Genomic DNA, 26,078 nt, shown 5'->3' on the forward strand with positions numbered 1-26,078 from the left:
AATTCGATATAAGAGTAGGACATAGTGCCGCTGCCCGGGCACAAAATTCCCTCATGGCATACTGTATGGCGTATCCCTCACACATACTATTTTTAGTCTGAGACTACATTGACAGTGGTGAGTACGCGTTGAACTATACTGTTAATTTAACTTCTGGGCGTTAGCACAGGACACAATTCTTCGTAAAATAATTATTGTTTATGTCGGGCGTTTCGTCTAGGATTCGCGCTGCGCTATTTCTGTCCATGCTACGAAACGTCTTTGGTTAATGAGTTAATATCTTTGAGCCACTCTCAGTAAGAAACAGAAACTGTTCTTCAGAAGTATATCCTGTGTGTATCCATTTCAATTACTGCACATCATTGAAACAGCATTTATGAATGAAAGACTGGATAAGGAAAGACTACTATAGACACTGTTAATGATTAGTGAGACGTTATTGAGTGTATGTAAAATGAAAGTAGCGGAATGCGCGTAGTTGACGTTTTATCACTATAACAGTCAGTTGTTGTGTGAACAAGTTACAAGGCTGGTACTTGATAAAATACTTAAACAAGATTTATTTAAAACACATGTGTTCTCTAGTTTCAACTCTTTCACACTGAATTTCATTCATTACCCCCTGATGTTCATTCACAGATTCGTGGGGTTGGATAGCCGAATGGTTAGCGCGTGCACGTTGTATCATAAGGTCTGTCATTTAGTCAAATGGCGTGGTTTCGATTCCCCGGTTGTACGTGACAAGTGTAGTTGAAAAAGGGTTTTCTCCATATCTCACAGTGCAGAAAGGTGGGACGTAAACTCCATTTCATTTCATTTCCAACCTGGTGCATGATCAAACGCCACGAGGCAGCTTCAGAATCATGACGATATTATCACAGGAAGGAGCGGGTTGCATGAAAAAATCTTTGATCAAGCTAAACATTTTGTTTTTATTTCTGGATTTTATCAAAGAATATTTAAATTTATTTTGAAATTAATTAATCATTTATTAAAATCAGGAATGTTAGATGCCACATATGTTTTAAATTTTGTAAAATTATTCTAATTTATTTTAATTCAACCGCTATCAAATATATTTATGCAAATTTCCAGTAATATATTATGTTAATTTTTTTTTTACAACTCAAATATTATTCCATAAATAGCTTCTCTAGGTAGAAAGTTATTTTAGTCTTTCTCTTAATTCTTTTTTCTTTTTCCCCCTTTTGCATGGCGATTTGTGTTGACTTTTTGGTGTAGAATCGAATAAAAGGGTTTGAAAATAGATTTTCTGTCAGGTTTTGGTGAAAATTCATGACTTTGGGGCGGAAAGTTTCGGGAATTGAATGTTTGGTAGGGTTAAAATGTAGCGCCGAAATTGCATGTTTTTTGGTCTTTACTTCCAGTTTGTGTATCTCAAGTTTTCAATGGTGAACCTCATACGTGATTTTGAGCAAGAGGTTGCCACAGCTCCATCTGTGGTAGAAAGCGTCCTACCCAACGAAAATTTGGGGAAAAGTTAGAGGCGGTCTAAGAGACGAAAATTAACATGAAAGTCAATTGGGAAATCATTGGTGATCTATGTCCATATAGATTTTATTCCTATTTTTAGCTGAAAATGAACACTATACACAATCTGTTATATTATCCGGTCGTTTGCTTCATCTAAATTTTTTCAATACCATTTGGTAATTAAACTTAAATATGCAGAACATAATTCTATGGGAAGCGATTACTGTTTTTACTGAGTGACGATAAGGACTACAGAATCCTAGTAGAAACGTCACCCAATAATAAAAAATAATTATATTCCATATTAATCTTAAACAGGTATGATCTACGGGCATATACTATTTAATATGCAGGAAGAGAGATTGTGATCACACAAAATTAGGTCAATACATAAAATTCAAAGAAATCGACAAATTTAATTTTGAACAAGATAAGATCGAGGAGGGACCACCCATTTATAATATATGTAAAATATACTGATCTCCATCAACCTGTCAAATTTACAGGATTAAGAACAAATAATAATACAAAAAGTAACAAAATAAGGCCATCTGTTTCTACGTGAATATAATTAAAGTGACATTATGTAAGATTTAGATAAAGAGCTGGCCGTTCTTTTTATAATAGTTTAAAAATAGATGATACAAAATAGATAATGAAACATTATTTATATTGAATATTAATTCATTCAAAATAATGTTATCAGGGTTTTGACACGATGTAACAAATTGTTTATATTAGCGTAGCAATGATCTCGATTCGCCAGTTTTAAATTAAAATATTGAATGGGGATTTTTCGGCATATATATAATTTTTCATAGCTTTATTTGCCCTAAAATATACCCAATTTGCCTGATCAACATTTAATTTAAAATCTATATATCAATGGTAGATAATCTTTCAGCTTGGATTCAATCGAATTAAACATAGACTTATCAACGTGTTTTAATGAACTTGGGGGGACCTGGCGTGTTTTGACCAAACAATACAGTACATTACAAATTGCAAATATAACAGAAAACCAACACCAATTCAAGGATTAATATTAATAATAAATACGTTAGTCGTTTCAAACCCCTCTAACATAGTGTTTTAAAAAAGACAATGAATAAAAGTTAAAGTAGCTAAGTCTCTAACTCAATATCATCCAAAATCTTCAACATTGAAAACACGATTTAGTTGTCAAATTAAATCAACATTCATGTTGTGATCTTACCGGAAAAAGATGGGCTTTTGATATCCAATATTTAAGACAAAATAAACATTTTACCATTGGTACACGAATCGTGTATCATAATGCGCTTCAGCTCCAGTTGTATCAAGAGACTGGAGGGACGAGGCTAGACACATTGCACCAAATCAAACGGCGTATGTAGACTGGAATAACCAGACGCTAGAAATTTGCACTCGCTTGAGACTGCTGGCTTATTTCGCCGAACATAACTACTTTGAAAGTGGAGTAAAAACGGAAACCATTGAATGTAAATCAGTTTATATACATTCATATTACAGTATTATATGCGTTGCGACCCACTTTTGTCAATTTCTAGGTCCCAAATGTTAGCGATTTAGCTCCTTTAAGCAACATCGAAAGAAAGAGAGAGAGAGAGAGAGAGAGAGGGGAGAGAGAGAGAGAGAGAGAGAGAGAGAGAGGGTCAACGTCCACTCTCGACACAAACTAGGTCTTTGGCAGTGGGCGGAAACCGGAGAACCCAGAGAAAACCCACGAGGTTGGACAATGGACCTAACTCCTTGTCACGTACAACCGGGTATCGAAACCACACCAGTTGACTCAATGACAGACCTTAGGATTTCACCCGCACGCATTAGACCACTCGACCATCCAACTATTCAAGACACTAAAGACCGATAAGGAATATATAACAACTCATTACGTAATTATCAGAAATAATTAAAATGTGATTGATATCTAGGTATTCCCGATGATGGTGAGAACAGGTCGTTTGTTGCGTTCTATATTGAGGGAATCCTGTGCGTCAAGATTCTACTACAATACGTATAAGGGTTGAGGTGGTTGTTTACTCGCTTGACTGTTTCGTTCTCAATTATCCTAAAAGTAAATTAATCTCTAAATTAGATGAGGTTGAAGATTAATTTACAACTAGTCTATCAAGATTAAGGGTGTATTAAACGTGTAATAATAATAAAATATATACATAAAACTTTAAATACATAATATTTCCCAATTAATGTTGTATGTACATGTAGAGATATACTTTACTCTCTCACACTGGTATACAAAATCTGTACCGATAATAAAATAATAAATTTAGCTGTTCGAGTTATCTGAAATCAACTTCCTCTCATGGACGTATGATGCACAGCGTATAAATTTCATTACAACGTTATCAAGGGTCACAACTCTGACAGTAATTATCGTTAAAAATCAAAAGGCTTTCTTCTTCGCATATCCTAAACACTGTGCTTAAAGGAATTCGAGTGGTGACTTTAGTTGCTCATAGCACGTGGACGACGGTCCGACAAACCAATGTATATTTCAATATACATGTACCTGTATAGAAACTAGATTTTTATTTTTAAAAAATAATGTTCCACTTGAAAACAGGGAACTTAAAGATACATTATCGGAGATTAGATAAAGAGCTGGCAGTTCTCACTATAATAGTTCAAAACTAGATAATGTAAATGGAATTTGCTGAAAATTTCAAATTGATACACTTTGAACTGAGAATTTAGCATTGAATTTTGGGCCTAGTCTCGACCATCATTACTAAAGTCGGTACGATAAAAAAAACCCACATAGTTTCGATTATCCACTTTTTGATTCAATTATCAATGACCGTTGAACAGTAGATCGGGTTCTAATCCAGTAAATATCTCATGCTAGCGGTCGACGGTTGACTATGGTCTGGATAAGTTAATTAATGTTTAATTAATAATTTAGATAACATTTCAGGCCTAAAGAAAGACCTGCACTTGACAGAGATATATATATATATATATATATATATATATATATATAGAGAGAGAGAGAGAGAGAGAGAGAGAGATGGGGTTTAACGTCCACTCGACACAAACTAGGTCATTTCGGGACTAACATATGGTTTAATTTTATTTCAAGAATTCGCTTGTGCGTAGGGGTCTTTAGCAGTGGGAGGAAACCGGAAGACCCGGAGAAAACCCACGAGGTTGGACAGGCGACCCTACTCCTTGCCACGTACAGCTGGGGATTCGAAACCACGCCAGTTGACTCAATGACAGGCTTTATGATACAGCGCGAGCACGCTAACCATTCAGCCATCCAACCCCCCCCCCCCTTGACAGAAAAAGCTCTGGCATAATGTATGTTTAATAGATTCTTATGCTTTTCAACCCGAGTCTCAAAGAATCCGGTCTGAACTGCGACACCAAGACACCAGCATATCCCATCACCCCTCTTTATGACGAATTAACCACGTGACGATATTTAAAACGTGCATTTATATTACCATAGATAAATCGTTTCATTCGTTTATATAATGAACCGGGCCAAACTGGGTAGCCTACTGATTTGAACGGTGACGCGAAGACATACGCATCAGAATACATATCCCATGATCCCTCTTTATAACGAATTAACCCCCGTGACGTGTATTTATATTACCATAGATAAATGTCTCCTTCGTTTTTATAAATCATATCAACGGAGTGTTATGTACATGTACACTATGACTTTTAATATGCTTTCACCTTTGACCCTTCGTGACGAATGTGTTATATCAGTGATTAAATGTACATTACATGCGTGGTTTGAATTCATTACAAAACGATTAGTAATTGTCTAGTCGGAATAATACATGTTTTATTCTGATGGTAGAGGCAGTCGCATCATGGTAGAATGTTTTAAAACATCCATTAAAATACTTCATTATGACATTATGAGCAGTGAGGGATGTGGACTAGTTGCCTCCCTTTATTTTCCGTAGAACGGACTGGGTCTAAAACTTAGTCCATTACGGTTAAAAAAAAAAATACATTAACAAATTCATTGTATGGATGGTGTAGTCTATTTCAAGGAATAACCTTTGAAGTTTACATTATTGATTTCACACCGCCATAGGCGATGCATTGAAATATATCTGATTTAAGAGAATGTTTGACCAACTTTTTTTTCTCAATGACACAGTCTTTAATTTAAATAATAATAATATTATAGAGGTTCAGGCATATGGTCTCTTCAAAGTGGTGTTTACAGCTTTATAAAGTGAAATTGATCTGGGCTGTATTTATGAATGTTCCCGCATAGCACATTGCACGGCGTATACCCGCAGATCGAGAGAGAGAGAGAGAGAGAAATGGGGTTTAACGTCCACTCGACACAAACTAGGTCATTTCGGGACTAACATATGGTTTATCAGTAGGGTGTTAAAGCTCATTTCATTTCTTAATCATGAAAACTTAAAGATACATTATAGAAGATTAGATAAAAAAAACTGACAGCTCTCATTATAATAATGAAATAATAAATAATGTAGAGGGAATATTCTGAAAATTTCAGTCAATTACTTCACTCTAAGCCGATAAATACTCATTTGAAAAACATTGTAGCCTCGATTGTCAGTGTTGCCGTTGTGACGGAAATAAAAAAAAGTCTTGATTATCCAATTTTGCGTTTATTCATAATGACTGTTAAACGGGAGACTGTATTCAAATCTAATGAAAATCAGAAGCATCAGATGGCACCGAGGGTTGATTATAGGCTTGATATGTTAACAAATCTCTAATATATTATATAACATCTCAGGCCTAAAGAAAGACCTGCAATATGCAGATTTAGGGCTAAATCTATTTGTTAAGGCCAGCTCAATTTTTGTCAAGGTCGCTGAGATGTAAATAAGGTTAGGGCACGTGCTTGTTGGCGAGATTGTGGACAGGGGTTAGGTTAAGTATTGGTGCTAGGTCCATAGTTAGGGTTAGGGTTAGTATTAGCGCTAGCCCTGTTTACATCTTGTGACCTATGACCAAAAATTGAGCTGGCCTTATCATTTAGCACTAACCCAGATTTAGCTCTTGCATAATGCATGTTTAAGTTAGAATATTATATAAGTATACTGTTTGTTCATTAGTTGTGAACTAATATTACAGCTTAAATTACAGATCTCGGCCAATGAAAAGTCTGAATTCTTAAAGTTTTCTTAAATAAGACTCTTGGTAGTTGGTCGCCTTTCGGTGATTTTAGATTTCCCTGTCTGTTATTAGAGATATCCAGGAAATTATTCGTCGGGTTTTCGAACTACTAGAATAAAACAGTGCACCAATAAAGCACATAATATACCCCTAGATTGCAACATATGAAGCTTTCCACAAACGACAACTTCCCTCTGACAGATGAGCATATCATACATCATGCACGATATTCGTCAGAATGTATTACGTGAACTTAGATCAGTTCAAAGGGAGAAAGTCGAACGACAATAATATGCCAATTCGTGGACAAAAACAGACACAAAATGCACACAATAAAATGCCAACAAAAATCTTTTATTTTTTTCATTTTCCAAACTATATTAACAATTGAAAGAAGTTGAACACATTACGTGAGAAGTTTAGCACATTTTTATGTCCAAACATGGCAAATCAACAACAGGCGAACAAATCGTTCAATGCAAAAAACCTTTTTTTTCTTGTCACAAACCGCACTACAATGAAATAAATAAGAACGCTTATTTTAAGAAGGAAAACTACAGCTCGAAGTATTTTGGCTCGAAACAGTGGCGCCAGTCTGTATGTTCTTATCATCTAAAATATACATAATTGCGCATGACTGAAATATACGACAATCGTAGCTAAGTCGATTGTTGGCATGGTTTCAAAGATGGCGTTGCGGACTTCAAACACAATCGTTGTATTTTTGTATTTGAATAACCAGGCGCCTATTGATTGTTAAATACTGACAATATTGCGGGTAAATTTAATGTGCGAAGAACAACGCTCACCAGAACTTTAACCAGTCTCAAACAATCGGCATAACAACAGTCACGTGATTATCGCCATATTTGCTAATTTTTTAATCATAAAAATTCAATTGTCACTCCTCGTGTTTATAGCCAAACGCTAATTAAAATTGATCAAAAATATTTCCATTGTGTGAAAACTGAAGTACTGGGATACCTTTTCCTACCCGAGTAACATAAAAAAAAGTAGGTCTACAGGATATATGTTAGCTATGCTATGAGAAGAAGTAGGTTCAATAACATATGAAAGATGGGAATCAATATTATTGATAGAAGTTTTCTGACTATTCAGTAACATATGATCTGCATCAATAGTGATATAACTGTTTTATATTTTCTGACTATTCAGTAACATATTAAAAGAAATGTGAATCAATAGTGTTGATATAACTGTTTTATATTTGCTGACTATTTAGTAACATATAACGAGAAATGTGAATCAATAGTGTTGATATAACTATTTTATATTTACTGTCTATTCAGTAACATAACGAGAAATGTGAATCAATAGTGTTAATATAACTGTTTTAAGGATGACTTTTCTGACTATTCAGTAACATATTACGATAAATGTGAATCAATAGTGTTGATATAAGTGCTTTATATTTTCTGACTATTCAGTAACATATTACCAGAAATGCAAATTAATAGTGTTGATATAACTGTTTTATATTTCTGACTATTCAGTAACATATTACAAGAAATGTGAATCAATAGTGTTGATATAACTGTTTTATATTTTCTGACTATTCAGTAACAAATTACAAGAAATGTAAATCAATAGTGTTGATATAACTGTTTTATATTTTCTGACTATTCGGTAACATATTACGAGAAATATGAATCAATAGTGTTGATATAAATATTTTATATTTTATGACTATTAAGTACACGAAGTGTGAATCAATAGTGTTGATATAAATGTTTTATATTTTATGACTATTAAGTACAAGAAATGTGAATCAATAGTGTCCATATAACTGTTTTATATTTTATGACTATTCACTTACATAGTATGAGAAATGTGAATCAATAGTGTCGGTGAAGGATAGGTGTTATTGACATGCATATTTATCATTCACAGACGTGGTTATAATAAACATATTAATATTAGTCTTTCTCACATTATCCGCCGTCTAAACACACCATCTTTAACTCAAATATGTCAACAATGTCCAGCACGCTGGTCAACTTTTTACTTGTCTAATGGCATGGCTGACATCAATTACGGTCATAAAATTCGGACACGATATCTTTGATCTCGATAAAAACGAAACGGTCGATTTAATCAAATTTGAGAACTAGATTATTTTTTTTGCGAACTGAGTATATTTCAATGTTTAATATTATATCTTAGGCCCTGATTTGATGTCGACGATTAAAGTCAAAAAGAAAATGGAGGTGATAAAATTTCCTACTCGCTCTTCCATTTTCACCTTATTTAGACTAGCCTATCGCTCACAAATAACTTGTCTACGATATCACCCTAGGTAGAAGCGGACGTAAATCTTGGATAAACTAACTAACATGGTGGACAGAATCAGAAAACATTTAAAAGGTATAATAAAAATCAACTTACGAAATGATAACTTACAAAACCATGTTTATCCGAAATATTGTTTGTAAGCTTTAACTTGTGGAAGGATACGATCTTCTGCATCCATTGCTCACCAGTACTCGGAGAATCTGGATGGATGTACATCCTCTTGGGCATCTCTGGATCAGCTTTTCCCGCCACCATCCATTTACTGTTGTGAAATTTATATCTACAGTCATCAACAGCCACAATATCCATCAATAAAATATATTTAGCTTTTTTATCTAAACCTGATACTTTCACTTTAAATGGCGGGAACATTCGTCTGAAAGTAGAAAAGGCAATAATTAAATTGGCGGGAATAATCGTCTGAATGCCGAAAAAGGTCTAATTTAAATTGAACATTCGTGTAGAAGTAGAGACAGGTATAATTTAAATGGCGGGAAGTGGGACATTTTTTTCTGAAAGTAGAGCAAGGTATAATTTAAATGACGCCAACATGCGTCTGAAAGTAGAGATGGGTATAATTTCAATGGTGGGAATATTCGTCTCAAAGTAGAGAATGGTATAATTTAAACAACAATAATTTGAAGAATTAATGGAGATATTAAAATTGTTGTTATGCCCTAACCACGTGCGCTTTCTAAGATTCCACAAAAAACACCAAGGCCAATAACTCTGGGCGTAATAATTAGAAATCGCTAAAATCAAATAAACAGAGAGAGAGAAATGGGGTTTAACGTCCACTCGACACAAACTAGGTCATTTCGGGACTAACATATGGTTTAATTTTATTTACATAATTCGCTTGCGCGTAGGGGTCTTTAGCAGAGGGAGGAAACCGGAGGCCCTGGAGAAAACCCACGAGGTTGGACAGGCGACTCTACTCCTTGCCACGTACAACCGGGGATTCGAAACCACGCCAGTCGACTCAATGACAGACTTTATGATACATCGCGCGCACGCTAACCATTCAGCCACCCCCCCCCAAATAAACAGTAATTACAATATGAGTACAAGATATTATCCCGAGGGTGTTCACACGCGTGGTCGACGCACTGACAAACGATCGGGGGGGGGGGGGACAACAATTTTAGCGTATAAAAAACGAAACGAAATTCAAATCTGTATCTTAAACAGACTGAAAATTAACGAAATAAATAATCATTTTGAAAATGTTGACGATATTCGAAATTATCACACACATCCTATTTTATTAGAAAACCTTTATTTCACCCCTATGTTTAACCAATGTCAGACGTTAACCCCGAGAGTTTAGTCGCAGCCGATTGTAAATTGCGACTTGTCTGTGTAGTTTGTTGATCCGAGGTGACCAAGGTGTCGGAGATCAGTTTATACAAGACTTCACGACAACATGTCAACCAAAACAACAATTGTTGGGACTGAGAAATAAAATTTTAACACCTATCTCTAGCCTTTGATCGCACCGCTGGTCTCATCAGGCAGATAAAGGCCATAATCTGAAGGGTCACGAAACTTGTATTTAAAGAAAGCTTTCTGTATTTTCTAGGATCTGATTATTTTTGTCTTTTGACAAATATAGAATCATTCCTTTGATTCGTCTCGAGGCTCCATTTATTCCTCGATGAATCGCTAATCAGGTGGTCTCGGGGTCGTTCCGCGGAATTTTCCGGCATAGTTTCCCCTTGTCGGGGTTGCAGAATAGAGGGCCTGGCCAGGAACAGTGTCTGGTGCAGACACGAAAGACGTTAAACCCCATTCCAATTCATTTCATTTTCCTAAAGAGATTCCATTAACGACTCTGACACAGAAATGAGTTGGAATATATCGGACATTACTTGTGTGGGTTTTCTCCGGTTCCTCCGGTTTCCTCTCACTGCTAACGACACCTACGCGCAAGCGAATTATTGATATAAAATTGAACCATTGGAAAACTGGATTTTTATTGGAAAACTGGATTTTTATTGGAAAACTGGATTTTCATGGGAAAACTGGATTTTCATTGGGAAACTGGATTCCATTAATTTAAAGCCAGCAACTGACTCTAATGCAGTACAATTCAGTAACGGAATCCCAGCAAAAAACCCAATATCTAAAAGTTAAATTAACAAAAATTCTTGAAACAAAAATAACCGACAGACAGATAGACGGCTGAAGAGAAAATCTATAGTCCCCTTAATAAAATGCCTCCAATAGATAAAACCATCGCCATATTCTATATTATAATTGCATTCAAATTACAGAGAGCAAATAAAAAACTTCATAAAAAAAAACACACTTCCTGATTCATACATTTCTATGATCAATTCAAACACAAATCAATCAATCTGATAATTGAGGCAATCAAGTGCGTGAAATTGTCCTCCCATAAAATTTAAATATTGGAACAGATCGGATGCGGTGATGATAAACCTAACAATGGCCAACCGGGCAAAGAAAAACAACAATTGCGGTTCATCAGAGCTTGATTAAAATCTACTGGCGAATTGGACAAACAAAGTGCATAGATACCTCACCAGAACATGGCTTGGTGCTTTTTGTTATCTTGATCATTAGCATTAGTCTTCTATTCAAAACCGTTTCGTTTCGGAAAAAAAACACAACAGCATTATATTGGACATTATGAATATAAAGAGAGTGTAAATGCGAGTGACAAGCTGATTGATTTTATCACCTTTCTGAACAAATCGATTTTAATCAATAAAACAGTGTTCGAAGAACCAATTTTCAATTATGTAAAAAAAATATCCCTATTTGTTTTACAGAAGGCTTTTGTGTCGTTTCTGAAGCAAGCATGACAATTAAGTATATGACGACCAGGCGATAAGGACGATGGCGAAGTACTGACTAATTGATTTTTCAAACATGACAAAGAAAATATTGAAAATTATTGATATAACTTTTCAATTATTGTGTAAAAGGGGAGGATAAAGCTGTTCTGAAAATCAGCAACTTATGGTTTGTTAGAAAGCAGTTTGAATTAAAATGGGGTTCTACTTTCTCTGCCAACACGGATATAAAGGTGAAATCAGGTTTGTCATTGAGTCAAGTGGTGAGATTTCGATTGGTATTGTGACAAGAATTAGGGTCGCCTGTCCAACCCCGTCGATTATCTCCGGATCCTACGCGGTTTCCTCCCACTGCTAAAGACCCAACTGTTAAGTAACAAATGAACTAGTTTGTGTCGAGTGGACGTTAACACTCCCCCTCCCTCTCTCTCTCTCTCTCTCTCTCTCTCTCTCTCTCTCAAATGAATCAGTCCTGTTCAATGTAACAAAAATTAGAAAATGAAATGAAATGAAATGAAATGAAATGGGGTTTAAGGCCTTACTGTTCTGCACCGACCTGGGCTAAATAAATGAAGACGGGCATACGCTATATAGTGTGCTATGAGGGGAATTTTGTCCAGACAGCGACACTACGACCTACTCTTTTATCGAATTCCAACTGTCCAGGGTTCTTTTACGTGCAGTCCAATGTGTACACGGAACCTCGGTTTTCCGTCCCATCCGAACGACTATACGTTGTCCCTTGGCACAGACCACCTTTTCTGCACAACTGACAAGGGGGGGGGGGACACGTCGGAAAAGCCCGATGAACTTTCTCGACCAACGCAGGGATTGAATATGGAACCGCCAGGTTAGAGAGCCAACGATTAGCTGCATTGCAAATGACAGAAAATTGAAATAAGAGTTTGCTATAAGAGTAATATACCTACATGTGTGCAAAATTATAACACCCATAAAGTCGTAAAAGTTTTGAACTATTCCGAACCCTTATTAGTGGAATTATTGATCTCTAAAAGGAATATCAGTCCAAAAAGGGTCCCGTTCACTATTTATTTATATACTGATATAATCATTTGAAAAATTTGGATTATTTAGCATCTTCTGTATAGACGAGTAACTTGTTTCGATATAAATGATATGAAATGAATAGGGGGTTTAGTTTAATTAACGTCTTACTTTTCTGCACCGACTGGGTTAATGATTACTGGAGACGGTAGTTTGATATAACACTAATAAATGAAATAAAATGGGTGTTTAACGTACTACCCGTCTTCATTGGCCCAGTATAGGAGCAGAACAGTAGGACGTTAAACCCAATTTTATTTCATTTCAGTTTAACGTACTAATTTTCTGCACTAATTGAAAAAAAATACAAGTCGTAAAGGTATATTGAACGTTTAACCTCCGTGTGTTAATTACAGGTATGTAATGTTTGCATACAGGTAAAAATACCTACTATCTGTGGTATAATAGTTGTGGTATATCAACTGTGGTATATTAGCTGTGTAATATTTGTTAAATAATTGTTACATTCACCTTATGTTGGTTGATTAGCATATATACATACAGGTAATAATACCTACTATGGTATATTAGCTGTGGTATATTAACTGTGGTATATCAACTGTGTAATATTATTGTATTTAATTGTTATATTCACCTTATGTCTGTTGATTATTATATATATACCACATGTTTTACATGTTTATTGTACTTGTATAATTATAATGATCTACATCAGTGATCTCATTAATACAGATATTCTATTAAATCAATTCTCCCTGTCGTATTAATCACGTGACCACAATAATTAAATTTAGAAGTTAGAAATGAAATGAAATGAAATGGGGTTTAACGTCCTACTGTTCTGCTCCGAACTGGGCTAATCAAGACGGGCATACGCCATACAGTGTGCTATGAGGGAAATTTTGCCCGGACAGCGGCACTACGGCCTACTCTTATATCGAATTCCAACTGTCAAGGGATTTTTACGTGCACGCCAATGTGTACACGGGACCTCCGTTTTTCGTTCCATCCGAAAGACTAGACACCTGTCCTTGTCAGGCCCACCGTCCTGCATCACTGACAAGGGGGAACCACGCCAGAAAATCTGAATGAACTTTCTCGCCCAATGCACCCGACCAATGCACCCACTTAGCCACGTGATCCCCTTTAGATGTTAGAATCTGAATGGAGTACTATTGATCGTAAAGGGAAGTCAAAATCTAATCCAACATACTAAAAAATGACAAAACAGCGAAACATAAAGCTAACATACAAAAACGAGTTTTCCAAGGCGTTTCGAACTGTCAATGGTTCTTTTACGTACACGTCAATGAGCGCACGGATGAATCTCGTTTTTGTGCCATCCCGACGACTAGACACTAAAATAAACGAGAAGCTGCATGATGTGGTCGAAAAAGAGTTTTAATTCTTATATCCTATTGTACCCTTGAGGGTTCGATTGTGTTCAGAAACGTGTATAACAATACGCAAGTTCATATTAGATACATAAGTAATATAAAGTGGTATCGGGTGTTCTGGGAACATAAATTAAAACACCTGTCTACAGAAACAGTAATAAGAATACATTTCAAAATCAAAATCGAAACCGGAAGTGTCACTCTCTGGCTCCTGGTGCCCAAATTTCTGCCTCGGGACATTCCTAGTGTGATCGCCAGCCCTAAACAAACATATGGACAAACGGCAGTCACAAGTAAATAGATGATGTGGTATCAGGTGTTCTAGAAATATAAATGATAGTCCTATATCTCTTATTTACGGGGGGGTGGGGGAATGGCTGAATGGTTAGCGTGCGCGCGCTGTATCATAAAGTACGTCATTGAGTTGACTGCCGTGGTTTCGAATTCCCGGTTGTACGTGGCAAGGAGTAGGGTCGCCTGTCCAACCTCGTGGGTTTTCTCCGGGATCTCCGGTTTCCTCCCACTGTTAAAGACCCCTACGCGTAAGCGAATTATGTAAATAAAATTAAACCATATGTTAGTCCCGAAATGACCTAGTTTGTGTCGAGTGGACGTTAAACCCCATTTCTCTCTCTCTCTCTTATTTACGACGGGCAAAATTTCCCTGATAGCACACTGCATGGCGTATGCCCGTCTTCATTAGCCCAGTCGGAGCAAACCAGTATAGGACGTTAAACCCTATTTCATCTCTCTCTCTCTCTCTCTCTCTCTCTCTTTCTTTACGGCACCCATTTGTCTATTATTTTGATGTGCTTCCTTTATAACTGTCAACTTTATAAGTTAATTTATATTTTTAGAAATTTAAAATATTAACGTATAAAATATTGGTGCAAGCTTCACTAAAATTCTTATAATAAAATCATGAGCTATATTTTCTAAATACTATTTATTCAAAATTATGTCAAATGTCTTATAATAAATGCCAGATGTTTTTTTTTATTTTAAAAATAACATTTATTTTATTCAATATATCAAAATTATGTCAAATGTTTTATAATAAACGCCATTTATTTTATTCAATATATCAATACGTCTACATTGTAAAATTAAACGTCTGCGTTTTAAATAATATTTATGCATTACATTATAGATATGATGTAAACGCCTGGGTTTTGTTTAACAACATATATCTATATGTCTACAGTCTTAAACATACATTATGTAAGAGCTAAATCTGCCTATTGCAGGGCTTTCGTCGGGCCTGAAATGTTATCTAAATTATTAATTGAACATTTATTAACAAAACAAGACCATAATCAACTCTCGATGGCATCGGATACTCGAGATTTTAACTAGATTAGAACGGTTCGCCATGTAAAAATTTAATTTAAAAATGGGAAAGCGAGGCTTAGTCTCGAATATACTAATGCCCTGGTTACCACTATGCACATATCTTGTCAAAACTACAAACAGTGATAACTTGGCTCAGAATGAAGTAATTTGAATGAAATTTTCAATATTTTCATTTCACATTATCTATTTTTGAGCTATTATAGCAAGAATGGTCAGCTCTTTATTTGAATCTTACATAATGTATCTTTAAAATAAACTTCTGTGTTTTATTACATATTCATTACATACTGATATGATGTAAAAATAAACATACAATTATTGGATCTGAAAACAATATGGAGGTTTTATTAATTTATCATCCTGAAGAAATTATATATTTACAATGTTATAAATACATTCATTTAAATTTTAAGGTCTAAAACGGAGAAATGGTAGGCATTCGAAGGAATAGGGGGGGGGGGTATTACAAAGTTGGTAAATGTAATATACGCTATCAGGACACAATACGAAAAGAAAGGGCGAATGAGGTTTAACTTCCACTCGACACAAAAAGGCTATTTCGGGATCAAAGGGTTCAATTTTAATTCAATAATTCGCCTGCGCGTATGGATCTTTATCAGTGCCGAAGACCCGAACAAGCACAAGCCGGGAATCGAGTCCGCGCCATTTTGAGTGAGTGACAGATCCAATGATCTAAACAATTCGGCGATCACAACATGTAATACGCGGACTCATGAGATAAAAGTGATAACATTTTATTGCCATATTACGTGTTGTTACTATATACTGTTAATAAGTTGTTATATATCACGGTAATAGAACAGGGTAATATACTATTATATATCATACCTAGTTATTATAATTAACACAGGTAGGCTACATTCTAGTATATTAAATATAGAAACACAAATTACAAAGTTGATTAGAGAGGTGGGTCAGGTGAGAGAGGTGGTGCGTTTATGTGATTAGCTTATTTCAATATTTTAAAATTAATTAAATATAAATGAAATGATATGTGGTTTGACGTCCGGATTTTCTGGACCAACCGGGATAATGAAGACCGGCATACGTCATAAAGTGTGGTATCGTGGAACGTTTTGCCATGAAAACGGCACTGCGGCCTACTCTTATTTCGCTATTTCAACTGGCAAGGATCCTTTTACGTACATGCCTATGTGTACACGAGACCTTTGGTTTTCGTTTCATCCCATAGAATTTCTGACGAAACAGAACTAAATAGTAAGTGCGCGAGGACCTGTTTATAGTTAGCTATACCAAGAAACGTCCCGGGGGATCAAAATGTCGCCGGGGATTAGTTTCGGATTGTCGTCAAGACCGTTAAGAAGAAAACCTAGTAAAAGAATCAGAAGCCTTTTATTTAATCAGTCCATGGGGACAAACAAAAAAAAAATGTCGAAAATAATAATATGTCTCTTATAGAATTTATTTCTAAATATAAAATTATTACCAGCCAAACATTCAACAAAAACTTGTTAAAAGATGTATTCAGTGAACAAGATTAGATACAAATTTGATAAATATCCAAAAACAAAAAAAATTAAATCGTAGTTTCAAAGAAATGATCAGAATAATAAAATAAACTAATTTAAATACAAAAATGTAGCACACAATAACCACAGAAATATAATGATGTAAGAGGGCTTAATAAAGCCATAATTCTTATAATATTACGTGTTTGTCTAAGCAATAAGAAGTATTATTAAATAGTCAGTATTATTATTATTATTATTAGGTTGTAAAGCTTTATTTGTTTATCCCGCCTTCTGCTTCTTTGAACTGTGTCTGATAGCAGACGACTTGTTCGCCGATTACCGCGAACAAATCAATATCGCGTTGTTAATGAACTTAAAACCGCTTTAGAAGCAGACGAAATGTCGGCCATTTTGTCTGATTGACGAAGAAATGGCGACAAAAACTAGCGGTCTAGTAATCATGTGAATTCAAACAAGTTCCTGTTTGCGAAGATTATCCTAAATTATTTAACTAATCTCTCGGCGGTTACATGAAACTAGCAACCGTTACTCTTCGTTTTCAAAGTTCAAATATAGTATAAATCCCGATCGCTTTAAATCTCTTTTAATGGAGACCTGCGTATAATTTCTGTCTTACCTGCGTATAATTTCTGTCTTTAAGCAACAATAAAAAGTTGTTTTGTTAATGTCACACATCTTCCATTTTTTCCCAGATAAAAAAAATTGTGACTATTTTCTTTAAAGTGTAATTTCTTTTGAAATTTAAATTCTAATTTCAAAGTTTTTCTTATTAACTTTTTGGAAATTCTAATTTCAAAGTTTTTTTCTAACATGTTTGAAATTCTAATTTCAAAGTTTTCTTTTACGTTAATTTTAAAATAAATTATACATGTTGCCTACTTTTGATATAGTTAACGATAAATACAAAAACATATTGACCATGTGAACTCCCCGTAGATGATAATTTCTAAAGTGCAAGTAGTTTAGTGCAGCGTAACTCAAACGTAGCCTATTATATTTATATCTAAATGTGGTTATGTATTTTGGGAAGACGAAGAATGAATGACGAGGGAAAGAAAAACGTTTCTAGTATGTAAATGTATATGTAAGCATGTATATGGTCATGTTTTTTTTTTAAATGTAGGCTATTTCTAGTGAATAAATTTAATAAATGTTTTAGGTTGGATTCTGTCAAGTATAGAATAATATATCATCACTTGTGTCATAACGGAATTAATATGCTATTTAAGTCTACACATGTATTATTTATTGATTTGAAATTTAAAAAAGAAACCACAAAAAAAAAATAAGTAAAATAACCGTTATTTATTTCTTTACCTGCACCATAACTATATTATTATTATAATGATATTTCATAATATGTTATATTAAATAAACTCTAGGCCGCAAATTAACATAACCCCTGTTGGAGCGGCTTTTTTTAAATTATTATTATCATTATTCTTTTACTTATTCATTATGCCTCTATATTGTACAGTTTCTTTCAAATAAACACTGTTTAAATTAGCCTATTTTTTAATTATTTTTTTTTTAATTCTGAAAGTAGTCTTATACCCATCAGTAGTAATCTGAACAATCCTCCATTTCAACAACACAAAGAAACAATCCCGAGATGTGGTCTCGTTACATTTAATATCAAGAAGAGAAATTCTATTTTATCATGTTGACTCACTGCTTAGAACATGGCTATCACTCAAATGAGATTATCCAAAAAAATAAGTATTTAAAATCACACTTATTATAAATATTACAATAGTATAAACAATAAAATCCGCATCAAAGAGAAAGCAATAAAACAAACCAGTGGACATGACACATGTAATAAAACAACAATATGCGATCAAATAAATGGACCGTGAAAGTCCACTGTACTAACTGTACATTCATTCAAAGGTATGTCATGATACAGTGTTCGTGTGCAACAAAAAACAGACATAACAAACCATACAGAGAGAGAGAGAGAGAGAGAGAGAGAAATAGGGTTTAACGTCCACTCGGCATAGGTCATTTCGGGACTAACACATGGTTCAATTTTATTTCAATAATTCGCTTGCGCGTAGGGGTCTTTAGCAGTGGGAGGAAACTGGAGGACCCGGGGAAAACCCACGAGGTTGGACAGCCGAAACCATACAGAGCTATAAAGGTAGTGTATATATGAAATACAATTAATGGTTTATTATAATATCTAACGCGACGATTCGACAAGGTCGTTTTCAAGCAGGTCGATAATCAAACTGTGATTTTTATAATAATACTACTTTCATTTTGTTTCTTGTTAGGTTTATTACTTTCAGTGTAAAAACAGAGTTTATCTTTTAACAAAGGTTCATGGTTTTTGAATGTTATTCATTTATTCTTTTGTTAACTTTGGCAAGTATTAAAATTCTTAAAAATATTGTAGATACCTGTCTAATTGTGATATAATAAGTGTTGGTGGCCAATTCTAGGTGGCATGCATATTTTGTTTTCTTTATTAAAGTTGAATAATCAATTCGAACCCATTTTAGGGTGGATTGCATTTGTTATTTTCAGCAAAAAAGCAAACGACCATATCAAATTTGTTTCGGATTTTTCGAGCATATCTTGTATCTACTCTGACAATGTTTACCCAAGTGAGTTGTTTGTTTTTTCCCCTGTTTTAATTTCTCGTGCAGTTATCCTGGTCTCAATTCTATAGAATTGAAACGTTGAAACGAAAAAAAAAATCCGAAACATATTTAACAAAAAATATAAATGTTGTTTGTAGTTATTAATAATATATCAAAGGAAACAATTTCTTATCGAATAAAACACAATATTCATCGGGGTAAAATCCATATTTTGAAAGAATACTTTTAAAGTAATTAGCTATCTTTCAACTATTGTTTAATTGTGCTAATTGTAAACGCCTTGTTTTTAATAATAGGGATATTTCATCTCAAATAACATCTATATTTTAGAATCAGGATTTTCTTTTCAAATTATCTTTGGAAGAAATTGTATAGGTATAATAGCTATGAAATTTCACTTTTAAGAAGTGTGTCGATGTACCGTGTAAAATCCAATATTTAAGAACCTTATGCCCGACAACACCATGTAAAATACATTTTTTCAGAACTTTATGTCCAGCAACACCGTGTAAAATCGATTATTTATGAAGCCTTTATCCCGCAAGACCGTGTAAAATCCCTTATTTAAGAACTTTATGTCCAGCAACACCGTGTAAAATCCCTGATTTTAGAACCTTATGTCCAGCAAGACCGTGTAAAATCCATTATTTATGAACCTTATGTCCATCAAGACCGTGTAAAATCCACTATTTAAGAACCTTATGTCCAGCAACACCGTGTAAAATCCATTATCTAATAACCCAATGACTGACGATAACGTGTAAAATCCATTAGTTTAGAATCTCATGGACGGTAACACTGTGTTAAATCCATTATTTAAGAACCGTATACCCGGAAACACCGTGTACAATCCATGTTTGAAGAACCTTATTCCCGAAAATCCATTTTATCAGTACGCTTATCACACTTTTCAAATTTTCCAAAACAAATAATTTTAATATAGTATCACTTTCAATAATATCATGTGCATTCGATTATATTAGTATCACGCTATTCTAATTTTTTAAAAAAAAAAAAGAATGTTGGTAATAATTGTAAAATTTCCCTGTTAAGAAGTGTGTCTTGTGAAAAAGGTTAAACTGGGCCAATTTTTACCTATAAATGTGTGTATTTAACGACAAATTGTTGAATATATCAACATCATTTGCTGTATTCCTTTGTTTGCGGATTAGTTGCTGGTCATAAACAACTCTTTCTGCCATCGTTCAGTCTTTTTCCTGTCTGGTTTTATTGTGATTTATTAAGAGTTGTGTTATGTTGTCATATAAATATATATACACATACTTTTATACATATATATACATTTAGTCCATTATGCTCAACATAGCCATCATTCCGCAGACAGAAGATCCATCTACGCCATACTTCGAGAGTAGATCTCTGCCCTAAATGGCCGCCATATTCAAAGATTAGTATACCGTTTTGTAATGCGGTTCTACTCTGTTTAACATCTGCCATACACACAAATACTAAACAAACTTTATCAGTTTATTAAAAGGAAGCAGAATATATACTTCTCACAATTCGCGAAGTACACTTGGTGATATCGACTTAAATCGTCGATTTCGGAATTAAAATGTCGGTCACCTAGCTTAGTGTCTGTAGACAGGCAGCCCAATTTTAGTATGCATAGACATGTCCTTAACAAGAGGACCTACTAATCACCAACGAGAGCGTTTTTCACGTTATTGATATGCAAACATTTTAAAGAGTTAAAAAAAAAATTAAAAAGATATGTTTAAGTGAAACTGACAAGAAAATGACAACCGCTGTCAGTGATTAGTAAACCGTTTTTGTCAAAATTTCACCTATCCACATTTTTTTTTCAATCATATGTAAACATTTAAATTTTGGACATGATGTGTAGAATTTTTATGACTATAACATATCCTTCCTTGTCGTTATTGACAAATTAACGTTCTTGTCAGTAAGATGGTTTTATCAATATTTCAATTATCCATAATTTTGGCAATTTTTATGAAATCATTTCAATTCTGAAAATGATGTGTAGAAGGTCTTGTGGGCCCCTGTCGATTATTAGTAGGACCCTTATTCTCCCGTCAAAAGGCAAAACCTAGTAACTCACTTTTTTCTTATTTTGAGAAAACAAAGGAAAACATAATACATGAATATTAAACCCCAACAAATCCATTGATTTGACTATTGAGTTACTAGGCTTTGCTGTGGTATACTAGGCAAATGAAGGAAGTTGCTAGGTTGTGTCATGGGTGTAACTGCTTACAAAATCAAAAGATTGGAATATCTAGTACAACAACATGAAGCACATACCCTGGTAACTACAAATTTGGTCCTAACTCAATTTTGATAAAATAAAGCGAGTTACTCGGTTTTGCCTTTTGACGGGAGTATTAACCGCCAGCAGATGTTATGATACATATATACTAATCTGATTAAACATGAAATGGGGTTTAACGTCCTACTGTTCTGCTCCGACTGTGATAATGAATCTGATTAAAACACAGATCCTATTTCGTTTCGTTTTTTTTATAGTTTAGAATTTTGTTTAATTGTCTGTACTACACTAGGATCTCGAAGAGTTGTTATATAACATGCGTTCTGGGTGGCGTGGGGTATTAGCCAATGAAGCCATCTGTTACGGCGACTTCTTGGCGCGCCATGCACGGAACTGTGGGTAAATCACTAGAAACGTCAACGCTGATTAATTAATCAATATCTGACGTCATAAGGCCAAAAGTCGCTCGTACGATCCCTGATGCGACCTTTCAGTGAAACTGGTCAGATCTTCATGTAGTAGGCAATTGAAAGTATAAAAGAAACGAAACGAAATATAGATCTGTATTTTAATCAGATTGCAATTATACATAAGCCATACATTTTGATATACATTCTGATAACACATGTAAATTCATAACCATTTACTGTTTAAAAATTCAAAGCTTAAAACCAGGTTGGAATGAAGTTCACCTTGTAATGTTGTAAGGTGAAAAACATTTATATGTAATTAACTGTATGATATATGTGACTTGCATTAATTACCCTTGGTATATTGTTCTAAAATTTAAAGATTAACAAAGTCCAAAGTAACCATAACTAGGCTGTATATTTTCCTATGTAAAGGTTGCGAGCGTTGGCTTTTATGAATTAATATATCGAAATATCGCGTATATTATTTGTCCAAATTTCTCCTATGCAAAGACAGTGAGCGTTTGGCTTTTATGAATTAATATTGGTATCGTTATATTTCGAAACTTCGTGTATATTACTTGTCCAAATATCTGAACACCACATCTAATGAATGGAGTTCAGCAGGGCAGTTTAAAAAAAAAATATAACAAAGCGCTTTAACCCAAAGATGTATCATTTAAGATTTAGATAAAGAGCCCATTTAAGATTTATATAAAGTGCCTATTTAAGATTTATATAAAGAACTGACAGTTCTTGCTATAATAGTTCAAAAATGAATTATGAGAAATAAATATCTTAAAAATGTCATCCAAATTAGTTTATTCTGGGCAAAATTGTGACTGTTTGAAAATGAAGCGCCGAGTGTTGATTATCGTAGCAAAGGTATTTAACAATCGGTGCTGTCTCCACTATACATTTTATCGTTAAATTTTTAAAAACTCATCGGTGTTTTAATCCATTCACATCTCAGCCATACGATAGTCTAGAGAGTTGAACATTGGCTTTCCGTGTTATTAAATGTCTAATTATAATATATATAACATTTGAGGCCAGAATAAAAACCCACAATAGGCAGATTTATCTCTTGCATAATACATCTTCAACCGATATAATAGTGCACGTATCAGAAACTGGCAGATTGGTTTCATGGCCTTTGGCAGCAAATGTAACTTTGACAAAGTAGGGTTAGCTTTCGAAATTCAGGTTCAGTGTATATTTTATAAAACACCTATAGATAACACTTCTCATTTAAGCAGTGCCCACAGCTAGGGTTTTTATGACTTGTCTTTTAACTGAATGGCATTCACTCACTGGCAAACATGAGAGCGAGTTGGATTGGTCGTGTGAGCTAGTTTAGTGCTACTGGTGTTTTTTGTATGAGCTATTGGAATGGTGTAATTAGTGTTGGTTGTATGAGATACTGGAATGGTGTTGGCTGGTGTCGTTTGTATTAGGTACTTGAATGGTGTAACTAGTCTTGACTGTATTTTAGTGGTGTTACTGGGGTTGTTTGTGTGAGCTGTATGGAAGGTGTTACTGGTTGTGTGAGCTATTGGGTGTGTGTGTGTGTGGGGGGGGGGGGCGTTACTGGTATTGGTTGTGTGAGCTATGAGTATGAGCTATTGGGGCGGGAGTTACTTGCACTGGTTGTATGAACTACTGGAGTGTTGTTACTGGTACTGGTTGTATGAACTACTGGAGTGGTGTTACTGGGGCTGGTTGTGTGTACTATTGTAATGGTTTTACTTGTGTTGGTTGTATGAGCTGTTGGTGAGGTATTACTGGTAGTTGGTTGTATGAGCTATTGGGGATCCGCGGCATACTTTTTTTTATATATAAACGGCCTGCTAAACAAGGACTATACACAAGACCTATATACAATTACTACATACTTTTGTACTTATTGACTTACAGTGAAATTAACGGAATTATTCAAATTATCTAGGTGCGATACAGAGCGTACTATATACAAACAATATTATTCTGGCCAGGATGCCATGTCATGCATAAACTGTACATTCTACAGCTAATGGTATTTTAGTATTCAACAATTTAAGAAAATACAGCATTTAAACAAAATCAATGAAACCCCCCATCCACCAAGCCATTAAATAATTTGAAAATCAAATATTCATGATCTTTTAATTACCTCTCGCGCTCTAGGTGATTACGTCAAAAATACGAAACAATGGACAATTCCTACAGGAATGGGTTAAATTGATTTAATACGAGTATACGTATTTCATTTGAGAAGACTGTCAATTTTTTATAAATCCATTTACATATTCAAGTATACCTTTGGTAATTCTTACAATTCGTTAAAAAAAAATGGGCACAAAAGATTTGTTAATGTGTTTATAGTGAATAAGTAAATATGCATGTAATATTTCCAGTGTTTTCTTGCTTCTTTTATTATTCACACTAATAGTGTTTATAAAAACACTTTATACAGTATTATTGTGTTTTGTTATTCAACAATTAAGGAATGAATTGTTACGAAAGAATAGATTGTCTCCTGTCGTACTTATTAACTTCTAACACTTCACTTCTAAAACTAACTGATGCATATAACAAAAGATTGCACAGTAAAAATCAAGAGCAGCGTAAAGAAATGTATTTTGTCAATTTTTCTTAACAATAGTAGGTTTTTAGAAATCACAACCTTTCTTTCAAAGAGCAAAGGAGTTGATTTATATTATTTTAAAAGCCCATTCGTGGTCCTGTAAATTCATAATAGTTAATAAATTAATCATGGCGGCGTCAAGCCTTGGCAGTTAGTTGTGAGATGATATAGACCGTAAATAAAATAAGGTGGTATATATATATATATATATATATATATATAGTTAGTGCAGGAGGACTGTACTACACACAAAACAAAACCTACAAAAATAAAGCTGCGGACAAGACAGAATATAGAATTCTCAAAAAATAAACAAATATCAAATCAAGTGAATACTGATAGTGATATTGTAATGGGAGTAATACGGTACTGGGAGTAATATGGTACTGTGAATAATACGGTACTGGAAGTAATTTGGTAACTAGAGTAATTTGGTCATTAGAGAAATATCGGTACTGAGAGTAATATGGTAACGAGAGGAACTGTGGTATTGAGAGGACTTTGTTACTGAGATAGGTAATGGTACAAAGAGTTTTATGGCACTGGGGTGTTATATGGCACCGGGGTATAATATGGTACTGTGGTGTAATATGGCAATGGGGTGTATGGTACTGGGATGTATGGCACTGGAGTGTAATGTGGTACTTGGGTGTAATATGACACTGGGGCGTATGGTACTGGGGTGTAATATGGTACTGGGGTGTAATATGGCACTGGGATGTATGGTACTGGTGTGGAATATGGTACTAGGGTGTATGTCACTGGGGTGAATGTTACTGGTGTGGAATATGACACAGGTGTGGAATATGACGCTGGGGTGTATGGTATTGCGGTTTAATGTGGTACTTGGGTGGAATATGGCACTGGGGTGTAATATGGTACTGGGGTGTATGGTACTGGGGTGTAATATGGTACTTGGGTGTATGGTACTGGGGTGTAATATGGTAGTGTAATGGTACCGAGGGTGATATGGTACTGAGAGTAATATGTTACTAAGAATTGATATTTTACTGAGAGTAATGTGGCACATATACTAGTATGGTACCGCGAGTAATATCGGTACTGAGAGGACTGTGGTACTGAGAGGACTATGGTACTGAGAGGACTATGGT

General features: G+C 34.6%; 1 protein-coding gene across 5 annotated transcripts in view; it reads right to left on the reverse strand.

Annotated features, from left to right (window-relative positions):
• Positions 1–26,078, reverse strand: part of LOC126825664 (T-box transcription factor TBX3) — a 109,533-nt gene that overhangs the window by 19,465 nt on the left and 63,990 nt on the right. For 3 of the 5 annotated variants that reach the window (XM_050555408.1, XM_050555407.1, XM_050555412.1), the window contains one exon: positions 9,049–9,331. In XM_050555408.1, coding sequence (XP_050411365.1) covers positions 9,049–9,331 — 283 coding nt within the window. The remainder of the gene's footprint in view (positions 1–9,048; positions 9,332–26,078) is intronic. The other 2 variants (XM_050555410.1, XM_050555413.1) reach the window with 1 other exon arrangement.

The sequence above is a fragment of the Patella vulgata genome, chromosome 6, assembly GCF_932274485.2.
Source record: "Patella vulgata chromosome 6, xgPatVulg1.2, whole genome shotgun sequence".
Classification (NCBI taxonomy): domain Eukaryota; kingdom Metazoa; phylum Mollusca; class Gastropoda; family Patellidae; genus Patella; species Patella vulgata.